This window comes from Canis lupus, chromosome 13 (assembly GCF_003254725.2).
Source record: "Canis lupus dingo isolate Sandy chromosome 13, ASM325472v2, whole genome shotgun sequence".
Classification (NCBI taxonomy): Eukaryota; Metazoa; Chordata; class Mammalia; order Carnivora; family Canidae; genus Canis; species Canis lupus.
In genome coordinates, this window is record NC_064255.1 from 19,312,918 (window position 1) to 19,333,343 (window position 20,426).

The 20,426-nt window shown below is 39.6% G+C and overlaps 1 protein-coding gene across 4 annotated transcripts in view; it reads left to right on the forward strand.

Moving 5' to 3' along the window:
- Positions 1–20,426, forward strand: part of COL14A1 (collagen type XIV alpha 1 chain) — a 216,041-nt gene that overhangs the window by 83,957 nt on the left and 111,658 nt on the right. For all 4 annotated transcript variants that reach the window (XM_025450239.3, XM_025450240.3, XM_025450241.3 and 1 more), the window contains exons 15-22: positions 2,658–2,784; positions 4,654–4,793; positions 5,278–5,410; positions 6,720–6,779; positions 8,358–8,500; positions 13,850–13,979; positions 17,994–18,116; positions 19,475–19,624. In XM_025450239.3, coding sequence (XP_025306024.3) covers positions 2,658–2,784; positions 4,654–4,793; positions 5,278–5,410; positions 6,720–6,779; positions 8,358–8,500; positions 13,850–13,979; positions 17,994–18,116; positions 19,475–19,624 — 1,006 coding nt within the window. The remainder of the gene's footprint in view (positions 1–2,657; positions 2,785–4,653; positions 4,794–5,277; positions 5,411–6,719; positions 6,780–8,357; positions 8,501–13,849; positions 13,980–17,993; positions 18,117–19,474; positions 19,625–20,426) is intronic.

A 20,426-nucleotide genomic window follows, 5' to 3' on the forward strand; every position in this document is an offset into this window, starting at 1 on the left:
GGCTTGATTTTTAACTGCTTTGTGTATGTTTGATATCCTCATGAAATTCCTGTTTGTCACAGATTTGAGACTTAAAGGTCAAGGCATAACTATCCATTCCAGCTAATAGTTTTCTGTCTGGGAAATTAGTTCAAGTCCTTGGGCTTCACATTCCTTGTTTGTACCTAGAATTTGGTTGAGGGGGAAGAGGAGGCTAAACACAACAATGAATATAAAGTCCTTGACATATTTAAGTGCTCAGTAAACTCAGCTATTATAATCCAAAGCAATACATAAATATGATTTGAAGAACATGTCTTGAACTAATATTTTAAATATGGATTTGTCTTTTCTGTGAGTTTTATGAAGCCATTCTGTGCGCAGGATTTTGAGTCCAAAATACCTATGTTGAAGCACTGGGTACTAGCTGATTTTCCATTGGGCAAGTTCCTTAACTTTTCAGACTCTCACTTTTACTATCTTCAAATTAAAGTTGACAATTAGCTACTCTACAACGTTGTGTACTACCTATCAAAAGAGCTATTACACAGGAAGCATGCAGACAATACCCAAACCAAAGTAAACATTAAGTGCTAAGAATGGCCTATAATCTTATCAGGCCCAAATTCAGAAGAAGAGAATCCATATTTTCAGTTAATTCCCGCTACGGAACTAACACCCTGGCTTAAAATAATAACCCCTGGTTATGCAACCTGGGCAGAGCTCAGCAAGGACAGCTTGGCTCTACTGCTCTATGTGGTGTCAGCTGAGGTGACTCTTGCATTCATGTGGGAGTTTGACTGAGCCAGAACTTCCAAGATGACTTCACTCCTGTGTCTGGTATCTTAGCCGGGGTGGCTGAGAAGGCTGAGGTTGGTTGGCCCTCTCCAGCAGAGTGGCTCAGGGTTCCAAAAGTATGAAAGTGGAAGCTCCTTCCTGAAGGACTGACACTGTCTTTTTTACCTGCTATTGATTTCTTAGTGATGTATATGGTTTCTGGATTGGCTCTGAGTTCCGATGAGCCCATTATCATCTCTCTTAAAAATGATCTTTGGTGCCTCCCCTATTCACTCAAAAACAAATATAATTCAACATGCAATACTGAGGAAGCTAAACAGGGTCTTATCCTGAAGGGGCTTACACTTTATGCAGGAGAAAATAAATAGGTATATAGGAGATAAAATGATTTCAGGCTGTTTGGTGCTGGGAGGAAACAAATAAGGGCAGTGTTAGGGGATAGCCCTACTGAGATAGGTGGAAAGAGAAACCCTCTGTGAGGAGGTAAAAGTTAAGCATGGTCCTGACAGATGGCAAAGGCCTAGTTTTGAAAAGAGCTAGGGAGATAGGGTCCCAAACAGAATGAATTGCATGTGCAAAGGCCCTGAGGTGAATTAGACATGGAGCTGACAAGCCAGTGTAGCCAGAGGCCAGTGGGTGATCAGAACCATGGCAGGAAAAAGGAGCCTGCTCCAGATTATGAAAAGCCAAGAGGTCATCACAGGATGCTTGGTTTTGATTTGGAAAGCCATAGATAGCTAAAGAAATTTAAGTAGGACAGTGACCCATTTCATATTTTGGTAAAGGTCACGTTGACTGCCATGAGCAAATCTATACAGTAAGCGTAGTTATCTTCCCTTTAACCTCGGGTGCTATCAAGTTTAGTCATTGATAGTATTGTAAATGACAGATCGTACTGAAATTGCTCTAAATGTCTCTTGAAAACATTTTAAATGATCTTTTTTGGCAGAGTCTCCTCTTAGGTAAATAGGTTCACTTCTTCAATTCCTTGGAGTATCTTTATAGCTAGAGTGTCTTATTAAGTACCTCCCTTACAGGAGTTTTGTAAGGGTTAATTGAGACAAGGTATAGAAAATGTATACGTGTGGCACCATTTACTTGGTCTATAATATGCCCCCAGAGCTATGGGGTTCAGAGGCCCAAGACCCAACCTTTCAGTGATAAAATTGTGTCTGCTTTTGCTCTTTGTTGAGGATGGCTTTGCTCAGGGCTCTGTGTTCTAGATCCTGCTTGCATTTCTTCTTACTTTATGGTTTCTTTCTTCATTCTTTGCTGTTCCTCTTCTGATCCTTCCCTTTCCTATACCCTTGGTCCTTATCCTTAGCACTTCACCCCTTATGTACTCTAAAGAGATTGGTACATATTTTTTTCCCAAATATATCTCCCCGTGGAATATAAAGGAATATTTCAAATATTTACAGTGATCTTTGGTATGAATATCTCCTGATTCTTTCCCTGCTGGTTGCTCGTCTGTGTAGCTCCGATAGGAGTAATGTGTGATATTTAGTCATGGGTCAGTGGAGCCCAGGCAGTGAAGCCAAAAACTGGCTGCTCCTAGAAGATCAGGCTGGAAGCATTATGTTTATTTCTAGTGGCATTGTAAGTTGTGTGCACTTTCCTTTCCATATCTTCAACAAGTGGAAATAATATTGGTTGTAAAAATGTCCTGAGAATTAACTGAGAGGTAATCTATTTAAAGGTGAAAATTAGAAATGTGTAATCTAGAAGCAGACTGGTTTTATATGTAATTCAGTAATACTTTTGAAGTCTTTATAGCTCTGCTGCCAAGCCAAGTAAACTACAGACAATAATAAAATGCCTTCCGTCGCCCGTGTCTAGAGAGTATCTGAGGTAGCTGTTATGACTTCTCTGCTTTGCAGGTTGAAGTTGATCCTGTTACTACCTTCCCTCTGAAGGGCTTGACGCCACTCACAGACTACACTGTTGCCATTTTCTCTATCTATGATGAGGGACAGTCAGAGCCTCTGACTGGAATTTTTACCACAGGTGAGCCTTGTCATGGTTTGGACATTTCCAAGAGTAACTATACAGAAATCAGAAGCTGGAGCAGATTCTTCAGTTGTGATTTTGGAGAGATTGCATTTTATTTTATTTATTTATTTAAAGATTTTATTTGTTATTTGAGAGAGACAGAAAAGAGGCAGAGAGAACACACACATACACACATGCATACATGAGTGGGACAAAGGGTGGGTGCAATGGGAGAGGGAGATGCAGACTCTGCTGAACAGAGATTCCCAGGACTCTGGGATCATGATCTGACCTAAAGGCAGAGGCTTAACCAACTGAGCCATCCAGGTGCCTGAAGAGACTGCATTTAAATATTTGTTGATATTGTATTATTATTTTTATAGATTTATTTATTTGAGAGAGAGTGTGTGTGCACACATGTTGGGCAGAGAGCAGAGAGAGAGAGAGAGAGAGAGAGAATCTCAAGCAGAGATTCTCCCCACTGAGCACGGAACCCTACTTGGGTCTCCATGTCATGACCCTAAGATCATGACCTGAGTCAAAACCAGCAGTTGGACACTTAACTGATTGAGCCACCGGGTGCCTCTGCATTGTATTATTATTAACAACCAGTTAGGTGACTAGAATGTGTATTGCCTAATTATTTTCTATCAAAGCAAAAAGAGGAAAGATCATCTAAACTCAAAAAGTCTCAGTTAAGTAAATGTGTGTACCGTTCTGTTCCTAATCTTAGACCATTTCTTTCTCTATGAATCTAAAAACTTCACAGCTTTCTTCTGTCTTCATGTGCATGCATATTAAGATGGACTCCCAAAATTGATGATAACCCAACAATATTTTGACCTGCAAGAATGAAAGTTTCATGCTGTTTAACCTAAGACATCACTCTGTAACCAATAATGTATTCATGCAGCCTGACTATTAATATAAGAATATGGAATCTTTTAAATACTAAAAACAAAAACAAAAATGTAAGGCATGACCGCACGATTTTCCTTTCCTGTATACACCCTGTAGTTAATAAATACAAAAATTTTTGCCTCATGGTGGCAATGATTCTATTGTTTGCTTCCTGAACTTAACAAGGAAAGTTAAACAATTGTGCTTGGGAAAACAATTGAGTGCTATACTGAGGAGATGAGAAACTATTTTGGAGAGATGAGAAATATGCTCCATTGAGAAATAATATTCACAGAAAAAAGTACAGTAATTCCACAGAACTTCCTGAGGACTGACTCCAGTTGGGATTCTCCTGGTGTCTTGTGAAAGAGTTTTAAAATCTCTAATCTCGAGTAATAAAAATCAGTGACTTACAATGACTGACATGCAGTTGGATGTCGTGCTCTTGTTGTACACCCCTGAAATATGAAATTCTGGAAGGTCTGATAAATTATATTTCACTTCCGATGGCACCCATATGTACAAGGTTTAAAAGATATAAGGTTTTTCTTTAGCTTATTACTAGCGGATAATTTAGGCACGAAAGCAAATAAAACTAAAAGGAACATTTCCCAGGCCTCAAAGGCACCAATTTGTTAATTTCCTCAACATAAAGAAAAAATATCTTTGTAAAGTAATGAATGTGACACTCTTACTTTTTGTAGTTCAAGTAAAGAGCCAAAGAGAGAATCTAAGAGTTCTGGAAATTATTGGAAAACTTAAGAAATGTGGTGTTTCCCTGGTCTTCCTGATACTGTGGGTAAATGATGGCACCAGAAACTTGAGGTCACACTGGACCCATGGGCACTGCTTTATGACTTCTATGGGCTTCCCTAAAGCCAGAGGCTCCTCACAGAGTCTTCTTCCTGTGGCCCTGAGAGCTGCTTGAGTTTGGCTTTGTTGGCTTCTCCATTCTCTAACAAGGTCTCCTTGCTTGGCTCACAGAGGAAGTTCCAGCCCAGCAATACTTGGAAATTGATGAAGTGACGACAGATGGTTTCAGAGTAACCTGGCATCCCCTTTCAGTTGATGAAGGGCAGCACAAGTTGATGTGGATTCCAGTCTATGGTGGGAAGACTGAAGAAGTGAGTTTCTGAAACAGCCTGGAAAGTAATCTGGAGCATTTTCTCTGGAAGTGGATACCCATTGCACATTTGAGTTGGTCTTCACTTTCAAAGAGATTAAGAATCCTTGAAGTAATTAATATTTTGCCTGGCATGGAGTTTTATAAATGTCAAATCATATGATTTTTTTTTGTAAGATTAAAATGGCATTTTTTCCCCCTTGGGCCTTAGTCATATATTTAATATATTTATAGGTTCTTTGATAAATGACATTGAATAAAGCTTCAGTTGGCACTTTTGCAATATTAATAGCACATTTGTTGGGGAAATTGAAAGGAATGAAGTCTCTGGTTTGACTTTAAAATTGAGTTCAGTGGCCCTGGAGTGTTGTATACTTAGTTTTTTGCTCATGCTCAGGATACCTTTTTTCCTTTTTATTATTTTTTTTCTTAACTTTCACCTCTATTTAAGTAAACCCAGTTACTAAGCACCAGATGCTTTTCAGGTTCTCCTAAAAGAAGACCAAGACTCATATGTTATTGAAGGCCTGGAGCCCGGCACCGAATATGAAGTTTCGCTATTGGCTGTACTGGATGATGGGAGTGAGAGTGAGGTGGTGACTGCTGTGGGGACCACGCGTAAGTGTCTTTCTGGCTGAGGTGGACATCACCAGTGGTCATTCCTATAGCCTCCCACCCACCTGGTTTCCTGCCCACCTGTTCCTGGCTACAGAGGCTCCAATTTCTGTGTCCCCCAGAATTCTTCATATATTCTCACCTTTAATGAAACCGATATGTGAAGCATATGAGAATCCTAGGGTATTCTCACCATAGAGGCAGAGACCATCTCTGTCTTGCTCACCATTATATCCCCAGTATCGAGCTTAGTACTTGTTATATTTTTACTGTGTTATATTTCAATACTTGTTGAATTGGTGGATGGATGGGTAAGATAATTTATAAATGAATACATGAGTGAACAAATAAACTGAGGGCAAGCATGTCCAAGAGCGTTTGGAATTTCCCAAATCAATCTTGGTTCCAAAAATCCTGTAGAAAGTTCACTCGCTGATTCATTCATCCCTTCATTTTTTAAATATGAGGTATTAACCACATATTAAATTTTCTTTGATGAGGTTCCCTGGGATCATATTCTGAAACAGAAAATTGCATCCAGAAGGTTAATTGAAGACTGTAGTGGGGAGAGGATCTGTAAGGAAGTAAGGATGGCAGAATGAGACATAGGGAGAAGCTATAACTGAGCCTTTGGCTAATTCCCTGAGGAGTTCTGGACCTGGGATGACCCTCCAGAGTTGTCCCAAACTGAGTCAATGGGGCTGAGTCTTTGTATCCCTCCATCTCCAGTCATTGGAGGTGGGCCATCCCCTAACAGTGTCTGTGACCTGAGGCGAGGCAGTTCCCAGAGCTCTGAGCCATTGGCAGCCAGTATTCCAGAAGCTGTGGATGAGCATGTTGACTGTGAAGAGGGGTTCTGGGTGGAGAACTGCACAACTGCTCCCATGCCCAGGGTGAATACACGACATAGAAAATAATGCCTATTTTCCCCTTGGTGGTCTTGTTTGGCAGCCCTTTCATAGCTTGATCTACAGCTTGTTTATTTTCCTTTAATTACCATAGCTATGCCCCATTTCACAGTAACTGGGAGGTTTCACAAAGTTGCATGTGTCATTCAAATGTTTATGTGAAAGCTGGTATCTGTGATTAGAAACATTCACTTCTTTGGGTTTCAGTTTCCTTATCAGCAGAATAGATGCCTTGTCTGCTTTATTTACAGCTCATTTCTTCATTCTTGCAACCACGGTCAAGATGGTTGAGAGGAGCAAGTAAGATAATATAGATGAAATTTTCTTTGAAAACTATAAAATGCTATATGCAAATGTGTAGTTACAATCATTGCAGAATTTTAAAGTAATGAATATTTTTTTAGTCGACAGTTTTTGGACCGAACCATCTACAACCATAGCCCCCACCAGACCTGTGACCTCAGGTAAGGATGAATAGAATTTGTCCCCATTTCCCCATAAGAAAAGTTTGATTTAATAGAAGTGCTGTTATCCCAGTTTTATTTATTTTATATTATTATTTAGAAGTGGGGCCTCCCAATTCAAAAATTAATCCTCTTAGAACCTTTTAACCTCTTCTTAGCCCTAAAGGCCAATGAGTCTTCAGACCTTACTGTGACATCTCTCTACTTCCATCTTTGTTTTGGGTTCCAAGTCTTTAGACTCTCCTAGTCTTTTAGAAGGTGTTAATGCCTCAGGAATCTATCCCTTCTTTTGATCACAGTGACTTCTGTTGCTGTCTGTTGAGAATTATTCACTTTATGGTATCCTTGCATTTCTATGGGTAACCTAACCTGATAGGTCTCAGTTACCCACAGAATGGGATTTCTACCTCAGCTATTTTCTCTTTCAACTTAACTTCCGCCCTGTCCCCCAACTAGCTGTCTGTCAACTAGGTAAAACACAAGTTTGATTATACCATTTCTTTTTCTACCTAAAACCCTTCAGTGGCTGTCCATCACCCATTCATTCATTCACTGATTCATTCATTCTCCAGTGAATCTTTATTGAGCTCTTCTTTATCACGGTGCTCCCAAATCTCTTTGTCATAACATTCAAGATCCTTCTGCTTTTCTTCTTGGATTCAACCATGTTTTTCAAGCTCTCCCATTTCCTTCTCCCAGCTAGAACTCCTAGCCCTGAAGGTGAGGCATTGCCTGGTACCCTCCCCCAATTTTGACTGCTACATGTCACTCTCTTGCTTCTCTGTGACACTTTTAGTATTTTTGTCAAGTGTCAATCCCTGTATGTCTCAAAGGCCTAACAGAGTCTGACAAAGGAAAAACTCAGTGAATATTTTCTGAATGAATGAAGAAAAGAAAGTGTCACTGGAGAAGGATAAAAAGAAGTCAGGTGGGATAAATGAGGGAGAGATAAAGAAGTCAGGTGGGATAAATGAGGGAGTCAGCATCTCGGGAGAGGAGAAGGAATGTGTCAGAGACCATGGGTGAAGGAGTTTGGACAGATACTAGAGAAAGGATAAATATCTATGTGGGCTGAATGGGTAGAGGCAACCATGGTGAGAGATGAGTGCTTTGAGTGACAAGTCTTGAAACAGAAATGAGGGTACAGGCGAATAGGATGTATATTGGATGCTGGATCGCACACTGAGACTGACCACATCTGGTCCCTCATTTCTGCTTCTCCAGCAGAGCACTGGTGGGAGGTATTGGTGGGCATGCTCTCTTGGAGGCTCCCCATCAGGTTTCCTAGTCTAATGGCTTCTCCCCAGTTCCCCTTACTGGTGTATATACAGAACTGATAGGGGGGGTCCATGGTCTCACCCTGTAAGCATCTCTGAAACTCATTTCTACCTGCTACCAGTAGGTGTGATGGCCTCCCCACCCCCCTTACCTACTAAAGCTGAATTGCTCTTCATATGGCTCTATGTTAAAGAGATACATGAAGTGATACTTGGTGCCATGTCCACAAATGGTCTCTGGAGCTCATTGTGGAATATGATGGGTTCATAGGCCTTTAATCCTTGGTTGTGCTTGTTCCAGTTTTCCGAACAGGAATCAGAAACCTGGTTGTAGATGATGAAACCACTTCTAGCCTGCGGGTAAAATGGGACATTTCAGACAGCAACGTGCAGCAGTTCAGGGTGACCTATCTGACTGCTCCAGGGGACCATACGGAAGAAGTGGTAGGAACTGTCTGTATACATACGACTGGCTAGAAACTACTGGGTTTCCTGACTAACAGACCTAACAAGGCTATCCTCAGATCAGTGCAGGCTTTACCCCTCCTCTCTTGGTGACTCTACCATCTCGAGAAACTAATGTTTTCTATTCATCCAAACTTAAATACTGGTTTCTTGATGACCTTTCTATCTCTAGAATTTGCTCCACATACAACTTGCTTCAAACTGATAAAGCTTCTGAACCTTGTCTTCCATGCTGCCTTGACAATTAGTTAGAGCACCAATGTTGGGTCATATGTAGTCCACGGTACACTGTCTCTGTGTGTATATATGGTGGGCCCTTGAACAACATGGGTTTGAACTACACAGGTCCATGTATATGTGGATTTTTTTTTTTTTATAAATACAGCACAGTACTGTGTATGTATTTTCTCTTGTGATTTTCTGGATAACATTTTTTCCAACTTACTTTATAGTAAGAACACACTATGTAACACATATAACATATAAAAATGTGTGCTAATTGACTATTTTCACAAATCGAGAAAGCTTCTGGTCAACTGAAGGCTTTTGGTAGTTAAGTCTTAGGGGAGCCAAAAGTTATATATGGGTTTTGGACTGTGTAGGGGGTCGCCAGCCCTAACTCCTATGTTCTTCAAGGATCAACCACGGATATATATATATATGTGTGTGTGTGTGTGTGTGTGTGTGTGTGTGTATAGGCTTCTAACATATAAACTTTAATATATACGCATATATTAAACTTTTTCACCCTTGGGAATATGATTAAATCTTCTATGCAAAGCATGCATGAAGGGTTGTTTTTACATAGTTGAAGTGTTCCTAATAATAGCATCCATTAATGCATAGCTATGTTTTTCACTGACATCAACTCACTTTGATTAGTTCTATAGTCATTTCTAGCTTATTCTTAAATATGAGTGTTTTCCTTAGGGAACTTGGATTTTTATAGGCTGAGTTTTCCTTGTTTGGTTTAATTTGTTTTTCTGTATTAGAAACCTGTTTGTTTTTCTGTATTAGAAACCTGGGTACACTTTTAGCCATGGCCTTCCCATATTTTCTTAATTTATATCATTCCATTGTTTCCTGGACATGCTTCCCATCAGACCAAATAACTCCAGTTTTCATCCAAAAGAAACTTTTCTTTTTAGTCATGGAATATGCTTTATTTAGCCTCATTGCTTGCATTTCTTCTTCTTATTATTTTGCCTACATTATTTTGAGACACTCTAGGAGAGACGTCTCCAAATTCATTATTGCTCAAGAATAACACTATTATCCTTTTTTCCTCCTCCTCACATATAAAGCCTTTGATGGAAAATTATATTTATTTATGTGCTTACATAAACAATGATTTGAGCCCAAAATTGTCTCAGGAAAGTACTTAGTTTCGGGTTGGTACAGGACTTGTTACAGAACACAGTGATACCCCTGAAGATAGCCACGTCCACTGGGAATAACCAGAAGGTCCCTGAAACTGGTCTGGGAGTACTTTTAGAAAATTAATGAAAGTACTTTAGAAAGTTAAAGCTAATAAAATATTTAGATAGTTAAACAAAATTAATTGAATTATAAATTCACTCAGATAATACATTTCAAGTGGTCCATGATTGAAAAATTCAAAATAAAATTGTACTTACCAATGGTAAGTAGGGACATAGTTTGGTTGTTTTAATTTTCCCTATTATTGTCCCATATTTTTATATAGTCCCTAAAAATGAGACCCATAAAAACTTCCCAGAGTAAGAGTTTCATTTTTGTTTTTTTGTTTTTTTATTTCTACTCTTTCCAAGAAACATATTAAGCTTCTTGCTAAATTATTATTTCTAATTTGGAAAGATTTAACAATTTAATCTCATGCATGCACTTGTAAGCTATGCAAGGTAAAATAATAATAATATTTACTTTGGGTTGTTCTCTAGATAATAGTCCCTTTGCTAGTTTCTTTCATTTCACACTGTTTATTTTGAAACACTTGGACACCTACATGAAGGAAAAAAAGATCAAAAGTCTGAAACACACATATGCCCCAGTTAAGCAAACTCTTCATAAAAATGAAAAATATTGATAAATTTGGTGGTGATTTTTACTGTGCAGAAGTGTTTTTGCTAAACAGAAGAAAGTAGTGTAGAATTCTTTAAATTTCAAGCTCTTTCACTCAATTCCATTTGAATTGGATTTGTGCACACTTCGTTTACAGGCATATTTTCAGGGACCCAGTTGAGGATTAATTGAGAATTTATCTCCGTGTTTTAGAAAATGTTACTTCTTCATAAGTGTATTATTACCAGAGGTAGAAAGTGGGTGCATATAGATTTAGATTATAAAGCAAAAGTAGGGCAGGCAGATGCAGATCTCTATCAAAATCCAAAGCCCTTGAACTACCAACACCAATTGAGTATCTTTAAGTAATAATGCATGACTGTGAAAGGCAGAGAGCTAAAGCACATTATAAAAGTGAGAAAGGAGATGTGTCCAGATAAGAGAAATGCCTCTTAACATCTTTCTAAAATTTCCTTAACTATAAAATTTAATTAGATTTGCTTGAGGAAATGATCAAGTGAGAGAATGCTATATGTATATAACATTTGTAAACCAAAGTACAACTTTAGCATATGTAAAACAAGGAGAATCCAATTTCCTTTTCCAGCTGAGTAAGCGAAGTATTCATGTATTTTCTAAACATAATCAAATCTACCAAATATTTCCAATAAAATATTTTTGAACTTTTAGAAAGTAATGCTTCTTGGCCAGCAATGACTTTGACCTGAATTTGTTGTCAGGGTTTGGAGGTCTCACACTTCTTTATTTGTGAGAGGCTGATCAGGATTTCAGACTTTTCTAGAGCCTGGATGTCAACATCAATAACCATGACCTGAATTCTAATTTGCAAGAAATGTTCCAGAACACGTATGTGTACTCAGTGTGTGTCTGTGTCTCTTACAAGATAAGTTGGGATATTAAGATTTAGCTTTTATAAACATTTGTAGCGAGTTGACACTGCAGCAACATCCAGGAACATGATCGTTTCTACCAGCAATTTTGTTTTATTGTACTTTATAAAAATATTGTCTTCAGTTGATTGGAATTAAAACAGCAGTGCCAACGCTACCTAGTCCTCTACCGCAGATAGCATTTGAATCACTGTCTAGACACAGAATTTTGTAAGATGGGAACACAAGGAGAGGCAGGGAACCCTCTTTCTGCTGATGGGATCCAGGCTGCTCTGAACAGCTTTGGGCAATAATGGAGCCAGACATGAAGTTCCATTTCTAAAAGAAAATTTAAAACGTGAAAGTTCACTGGTTAGATTTGCATCTCATTTAACCATAAGCATCTTTTATAGAATTGTTTTATAAACAAAACCACCATCTGCTATGATCTACAGCATCTGTTTTTGGTATGAGCCCATCTTTACCCTGCTTTGTGCAAACAAGCAGAGGCCAAGCAGAAGGGACTTTGCATTTCCAAGAGGAGATTTACATTTTATTCTTGGAATGGAATATCATTAGGGTAAAAAGGTTCAAGTGGTGTAGCCACAGGGAGCAGGGTATAGTAGTTAAAGCAAGGCTCAGGCTAGATATCCTGGATTTCAGGATGGTTTCTTTACTCAGAAGCTGTGTGGGCCTCAATTTCCCCATATGTAAAAGTAATGTAATGTTTCTCCTTACCTCCAAGGGTTGTGGTGAAGAATAAGTGAATTACTATACTAAAATCCTTAGGGTAGCACCTGGCATATAATAATTGATGGGTAAAAGATGGCTGTTATTATAAACCACAGCAATTACTTCCTAGCAAGCTCAGTGATTCCTCCACAGTGGCCCTATTGCTTTTTGGAATCCCACAGTCTAAGTGTGATTGCTTCCAAGCCCATGCATTTCTCAGTTTGCAAGATGATCTTATTTAAGGAGGATCAACATGGGTGGTTTGCTAAACAGACAGCTCGGATGGAATGCCCAGGCTCTGTGCTTCGGAAGAGTTCTATTTAAAAGAAGTGCCCTGGAGGAAGCTACATTGATGGGGTAATGCAAGTCAGGGCAACCACTGTTCTTCCTTTACCCGTCTTAATGCCAGGGTTATCTCACTCATTCGAAAATAAAGCAGAGCTCTTAAAAAAAAAAAAAAAAAAAAAAAAAAAAAACTCCCTCTCAGGTCCACATCAACTCAACTCTAGTATATTTCAATGTCCCTTTCATATAAGGAGTAAAATCATACTAATTCAATAAAAGATCACCTAATTGAGACTTCATTTTTAACAATATATTTTATAAAATTGCTTTTAGATCTTAGTGGTATCTTGGCAACAGCTGCTTCTGGGTTCAACTTGAGGCTTCCTAGGGCTTATTCCATGATTTATTGGTCTCTTCCCTCATCCAGAAGTAGACAGCACAGCCCTTTGCCTGCTGGCATTTTACCCAGCCCTTGAATCAAAAAGCATCTCCAGCTGTCCCAGTCTTGTGATTCCTTTAAACACGTTTGGGTCAGTACTTAGATTCTTACATAGCATTTTTCCAGCCACGATTAAGTTCCTTAAATGGCCCAGAGGTGTGTCAGCATCTGACTGCAGAAGCAGAGGCAAAAAATTTTGTGGTTTTAACATTGAGAACATGTGGCTTTTCTCATGTGGTCCATATGTTCATTTAGGGATACCAGAATTTGCACCACTGAGCCACATGGCATGTTACACTGATGCTTGTGCAGCGTGGATCTCGCCACTGCATTTCACTTTTTGCAGCCTTGAGAGGTAGAGTGATGGTGATTTCAGATGGAAGAAGGAATCTCCTTTTAGAAATAAGCCTGCCACATTTTTCCCCCCCTCTGGAAAACATGGATTTAATGTGTGGTTGTTCTTGGCTAGCTTCTATTCTTTTCTAAAGTACTGGGATTAGATTATGTCTGAGAGGGTAAAGAAGAGAAGGCTGGATTTTCAAGAGGATACTTAAGTAGAATAAAAAATGATAAGCAGGCTGGGTTATAGAATGAACACTCCTCAGCTATAAACACCTGCTTTCCAAATAGACGACTATTCTCACTTCTAGGTACTTTACACATGCTGAAAAGATGTCAAGAGAAGAGATGTCAAGAGAGATGTCTGTCCCCAGAGCTTATTTTCTTCACATTGAAACCTGCATTAGAAGTTATAAACTAAGGGCTGCTGTAGGGGAATTCTAGAGAGAAATGCTTTTGCATGGATGCTTATTTTTCTCATCACTGTCCAACCACATTGCCTTGCTTTTGATTATTTCAAGGTCCCCATCGTCTTGCTCCATTAGTAGACCAACAGAAACAAAGGTCTTCACTAAGACCATGACCCTTTGCCTTTCTTTTCAGGTTATGGTGCCTGGAAGCCAGAACAATCTCCTTCTGAAGCCTCTCCTTCCCAATACGGAGTACAAAGTCACGGTGACTCCCATCTATGATGATGGAGAAGGTGTCAGCGTCTCTGCCCCTGGAAAAACCTGTGAGTGAAGCTTTCTCCTTGTGCACACTAGCTGACTAATTAATTGAAAATGCCCATCCCCGGTAGTGTGCCCTGAAAGCACGGGGTGAAAAGAGCAAAAGAGATTGGAGACAGAAAATCCATGTTTGAATCTTGTCTCTACCTGGGCAAGCTGTATGGCTTTGGGCAAGGTGAGCAATTGCTCTGGGCTTCAGTTTTCTTGTGTAGTTAAATTTTTTTTTTTAATTTTTATTTATTTATGATAGTCACAGAGAGAGAGAGAGGCAGAGACACAGGCAGAGGGAGAAGCAGGCTCCATGCACCGGGAGCCCGACATGGGATTCGATCCCGGGTCTCCAGGATCGTGCCCCGGGCCAAAGGCAGGCGCCAAACCGCTGCGCCACCCAGGGATCCCTCTTGTGTAGTTAAGCTAAGACTTAACAAACAACTAAGTCTTCCTCTTCTAGTATCTAAGTCATCACAAGTTCTGTTGATTCTCCAACATGTGTTCCTCGGGCCAATCGTCTTGTCTTCATCTGACTGCTCCGCCCTGATCCACGCCTCACTCTCTGTCACTAAAATGAGTGCTTCCACTCTTGGATCCTTTGTTCTCCTCATGGCAGCCCAAGAAGCTTTTCAAAATAAAAATGATCTCATGTCAGGCTTCTGTTTCAAGCTTCCCAAGGGCCTCCCATTGTACTCAGGATAAAATGCAGCATCCTTCCCTTGGTCCTACAAGGTGCTCTAAGACCTGAGCCCTGCCAATTTCTGTAATCTCATCCCTTCACAAATGCCCCAGCCATACCTCCTTTCCTGCTCTTCATTGGACATTTGAAGCTTGTTTTCACCTTAGGACTGATGGACTGGCCATTTCCCCCAAACAGAATGGCCTTCCCCAGGTAGTTGCATTGGAGGCTTTTTCTTGTCATTTTGATTCCAGCTCAAAGTCACCTCCTCAGACTTTTCTGACTACTCCATGCAAAGTAGCTTTTGCTCTCTAAACTCTCAACCTGGGTTTTTTTTTTTTAATTGTTATTTTGTTGTTGTTTTATCATGCTATGGCACTAATTGCCATCTGATATTTTCTGTTTACTCAAATACAGGAGTATTTTTTGTTTGTCTGTCTCTCCTTGGAGAACACATCACAGAAGCCCAGGACTTCATTCCTACTGTTTGCTTTTCTGTGCAAAGGCCCTGTGGCTCTGTGTGGCATGGAGGGGGCACCACTCAGTGTCTGTTTTGGGTAGATTGGCCATGATGATCAAGCCAAGGAGCACCCTTGGTTACAGTACTACAAAGTCTTAGCTGTCTTCATTACTGCGTGGTTGTCTGTGCTGGCATAAATTACCCCAGAACCTGGTGACATAAAATGGGAAGCCTTTTATTCCAGTACATGATTTTATAGGTCAGGAAATTAGGTGGGGCTTGCTGGAAATTCTGCTCCACTTGGTACGGATTAAGGTCACCTGGTGGCTGGATTGATCTAGAGCATCCAAGACAACTTTACCTACATGTCTGGCATGTTGGTGGGGTTGCCTGGAAAGCTGGACTCAGCTGAGCCTCTCTCTCTCTCTTTCTCTCTGCTTCACCTCTGAGCCTCTCCGTGTGCTCTTTCCAGCAGGAGAGTCATAGTTTCTTAAGTGATGACTCAGAAGCCTAAGAGTGGAAAGTAGAGATTGTCAGGGAAGTTAAAGGCTATGTGTGGCACTGGTACAGTGTCACTTCTGCTGTAATTTTTTGGGCGAGGTGTTCATAGAACCCACCCAGGTTTGAAGTTTGCCTGCCTCCACCACCCACTGGGAGGAAGGTTAAAGATGCACCCATCTTTAATCCACCACAGTTACCAAGCAGTTATGTGCAACTAGATGCAGAATGGTGGCAAGGGCTGAATTCTGTACTTGGGCACCTAAGTGTGGCTTTTTCAAGTTAAGTGTACAAGTCATTAAAATCCTGTAGATGCTGGGTTTTAAAAAATATTTTAATTATTTATTCATGAGAGACACAGATAGAGAGAGAGGCAGACATAGGCAGAGAGAGAAGCAGGCTTCATGTACGGAGCCCAACATTGGACTCAATTCCAGGACTCCAGGATCATGCCCTGGGCTGAAGTCAGGCTCAACCACTGAGCTACCCAGTCATCCCTAGCTGCTGGTTCAAAATAAGCATTAGTGAATTCAGCTGTTCTGAGTTGGTTTGGGATTATTTTTAACACCCTAATACCTCATAAAGTTACTGTAAACCCTGCTACTGTGGGGAGGGGAGGGAAAGAGAAGGAAAGGAGGTGATGGGAAGGCAAAGGAGCTTCATCTAATTGCTGTTGCCCTGGGCTCAAAGATCTACTTTTAACTTTCATATGTCAAAAATTAGCGTAATATGTAAAAGGCTTCCACAATGAGCAAATATATACAGCCATACAAATAAAAACCATTTAAAGACTTTTACTATAGAACTATGACTTAAATCTCATTGCAAAAATACCACCACATGTAACAATATCTATATAGTAAAATTATTTCAAGATGTTCGTGGATGATCTTAGTTTGAACGGTAGTCAACACAACTCCATTCCACCAATAGCAACAAAAATGATGATGGTGGTACCTGTCAGTATGCACACTGGTTTACAAAGGTTGTCCACAGGGCAGCCTGGGTGGCTCAGCAGTTTAGCGCTGCCTTCTGCCCAGGGTGTGATCCTGGAGTCCCGGGATCGAGTCCCATGTGAGGCTCCCTGCATGGAGCCTGCTTCTCCCTCTGCCTGTGTTTCTGCCTCTCTCTTTCTTTGTGTCACTCATGAATAAATAAAAATGTTAAAAAAAAAATAAAATTTATAAAACAAAAACAAAGGTTGTCCACATATAGATTACTGTTTTGATAAAAAGTTAGAAAAAGAAAGAAAAAGAAAAACATTGGTAAACGATAATGTATAATTTCTTTTTTTTCTTTTTAAGACTTTATTTCAACATAACTATGCTAATAGAAATACAATCATATTTGTTAATAGAATGCAATTTAAGTTTAACTTATCCTACACAATTTGGACCAAAAGCTTGGCTTAAACTTAAAAAAAAAAAAGGGATTTACAATCTGGTTTATTTTTCATCTATTAAAAATGTATATAAAAGAACCTCCTATCAAATGCTCCCAAGGCAGGCAGCAAGAACCTTGAGAAGTTACCCTTTGGTTTGTCTCAGAAAAATGATATGTATTGCACTGTAAAAGTTTATAAAGTTGGTGCAACAAAACATTGTTGTAATGTTTCAATGCCAGTTTACAAAGACCAATTAACGGATGTTGAAAAGGGTGGGAAGAGCCTATGTACACAATTGAAAATATAAAAGCTATCTGATTGTAAATATAAAAATATAAAAGCATATAGATTGTAAGTCTACAGTATAGACTTAAAATATATTGTAATTACTATATGCATATGTACAAACCAAGATTCAGATAATTTCTTGAATCTGAATTAACACTCTCAGCTCAGTTCATTTACTGAGGTCAACAAGGAAACTGCACACCAGCTGTTTTTCTGGTTTATGTAAAAAAGAAAATCAAGTTTCTTCCCCAGCTTTTCGGTTGATAATATATAATTTCAAACAATACAGACAATATGAAAGTGAATGCAAAAAAAAATCACCACAATCTTACCTCCTATAATTACCATCATTACCATGGTGGGAGCACCCTTGATATTGCTGTACAAACATACCTTGACAGTGAAACACAGTGGTGAATAGACAGAAATGTGTAATAAACACTGTTCAATTCAGTTTTACTCATAGTAAACTGAATAAAAAGGAACAAGAATGACCTTGGATGAGGTGCAGATCTTCACATGAAAATGTTTCATCATGAGCATTTATTTTCTATTTATTTAATTTTTAGAACCACAGACTCTCAAAATCTGTGTTTTTAAATACATTTTTACTTGTAAATAATTTAACATTATGAGAAGCTAGCTTACATTTTGTTAACAGTGTAGTTTGTAAAGATGGAAACCACACTAAACCACTCTTTTCCCTTTTCTCTATGCAGTGCCTCCCTCTGGTCCCCAAAACCTACGGGTCTCAGATGAATGGTATAACAGGTTGCGCATTACATGGGATCCCCCATCTTCCCCCGTAAAGGGCTATAGGATTGTCTACAAACCTGTTAGTGGTAAGTAATGCTTTGTAAAAAATATTATTACCATGATTAGGCATCTGGAATGGTTTTTAAGATAAATTATTTCTCTTTTGATTTTCTATCTTTGATTTTATCTTTAGTTTTGAGAAGTGGGAAGGGTCTTACTTTTTTTAAAAAAAATGTTTTTCCTTGTATAGTCAGTGTTAGGGTAGATATTATTAGAAGGATGGAGTTATGACCCTACTTAAAAAATGACTGGGCATGTTTATCAGCAGAATACATACTTGTTATGCACCTAACCTAGGCACAGCCTAGCTTTGTTTGAGGCCAGTGGTTGTCAACTGATGCAGTTTTGATGCCCAACAGAGAGATTTTCGATTGCTACAACTTGGGGCGGGGGTTGCTGTTGGCATCAGGCAAATACTGTTAGGCATCTACAAGTCACAATACTTGCTCCCCACACCCCAGAATTAGGAATTATCCTGCCCAAAATGTCACTAGCACTGAGGTTGAGAAATCTTGCTCTAAGTCAAGTGGAAGAGTTATATGTGGTCATTTGAATGAAGAGTTTGGTACATGCGAAAATCACTACTGAAATGACACATACATACGGAAATACAGAAACAGATTGTTGGAAGGGGTTCTGAAATAAAGTGAGGAGTATTTTAGGAACTTGTTAGTAACTCAAAACTCTTAACGAAGGAGCACAGATGGGAAAAGGCAGAGGTAAATAAGTTTGTATAGGACTTAGCCAGGAATGTTTTTAATGCTAAATCAAAGACTCCACTGGGTTGACAAAGAGGTGAAAATGTAAAGGCCCAAAGAAACCAGCTGGTCAAGGGCCTTGGAATAATAGTGTCATCTGTTTGTTCTTAAAAAAATGCTAAAAGGAGGGGATAGAACTGGTAGTGGTAACATTTACGCTGGACCCCCATGTGGCAAGGTAGAGTACAGTGTCCATGATAAAATTTGTTGCTACTGCCCCTTGCATACCTGTGGAGGACAAGGCTGGGTGTCTTCAAAGGGACAGTTGAGAATGACTTTTTTAGTTTGGCAAGGGCCCCAAAGCCTATGGTAATATGGTAGCTCCACTGGGAAGGCCTTACAACATGGTGATGGTGGATTGTGAGGCAGACCAGCTTCTCTAAGAAAGCACGAGGGAAAGCACTATATTTGAGAAAAGGATTAGTTCCCTAAAAAGAGCCCTTGCATGGCATTCAGGTATGTAACTCTCAGAGCCAGACGGGGCTAAGTTCAAACCCCAACTCTGCTGTTTGTCTTCTATGTAATCCTGGGTGACTGAAACACGGTCGAGTAAATACAAATCCTGTCAAGAGTGTTTCTATCTTTCCATGTTCTGGTGTAACTGAAATATATTCTTTCTCCCTCAGTTGCTGGCCCGACCCTAGAAACTTTTGTGGGATCCGGCATTAACACCATTCTTATCACAAACCTCCTCAGCGGAATGGACTACAATGTGAAAATATTTGCTTCCCAGGCCTCAGGCTTCAGCGATGCTCTGACGGGCGTGGTGAAAACACGTAAGGCTAATGTCCTGTTGCCTCAGCCCCTGCATGTGGTTTTGCTGCTTTGTTTTCACTGTAACACAAGCCGTGCTTCAACTTGGCAGTGGGTTTTTATTTTCCTCAGCATTGCCCTTTCTCGATGGTGTTTCATGGAAAGAAAGGTGTGCTCCTCACTCAGGGCTGGAGTTCAGAGTCCCGGTTGGCAGGCCGAATGTCAGAACCTGGCATTCAAATCACTTGATGGTGGTGGATAGGATTTCCTTCTGGAAAGTCTTTGTTGGCACTTTTCACATTAGGTGAAATTTTCCAACCAGCCTGTAGCCTGACATGGCCAACGCCAGTCAAAGTTGGGTGGTGGGGAGGGGGAGTTTGCCTTTCTTCAGAGTCTTTGCCTTCCCCCCCTACGTGAACACACACACACACACACACACACACACACACTTTTTGCCCATAAAAAAAATATAAAAAGGACTTCCTTCTTTACCTTTTAAGGGTTTTCATGCTGTCTGCACACCATCTGGGACTCCTCATTGGCATATACCACGTCCAGACTCCCATGGTATAATGCAACGTTTTCCAAACTCCAGCATGTATATTCCATATTCCTCATGTTTGTTATCCTTCCACACCATCTGTTTAATGTATTTCTTTTTTTTGTTTAATGTATTTCTTTAAATAGACTTAAATTTTTTTAACTTAAATACTTTTCAAAACCACGTAATTATCCACAACAGAAGACCAGCATTTTTTTAAGACCAGCATTTTTAATACACATTTAAGATAATACATAAATAATGAAAATAAAAATGGGGTGGCT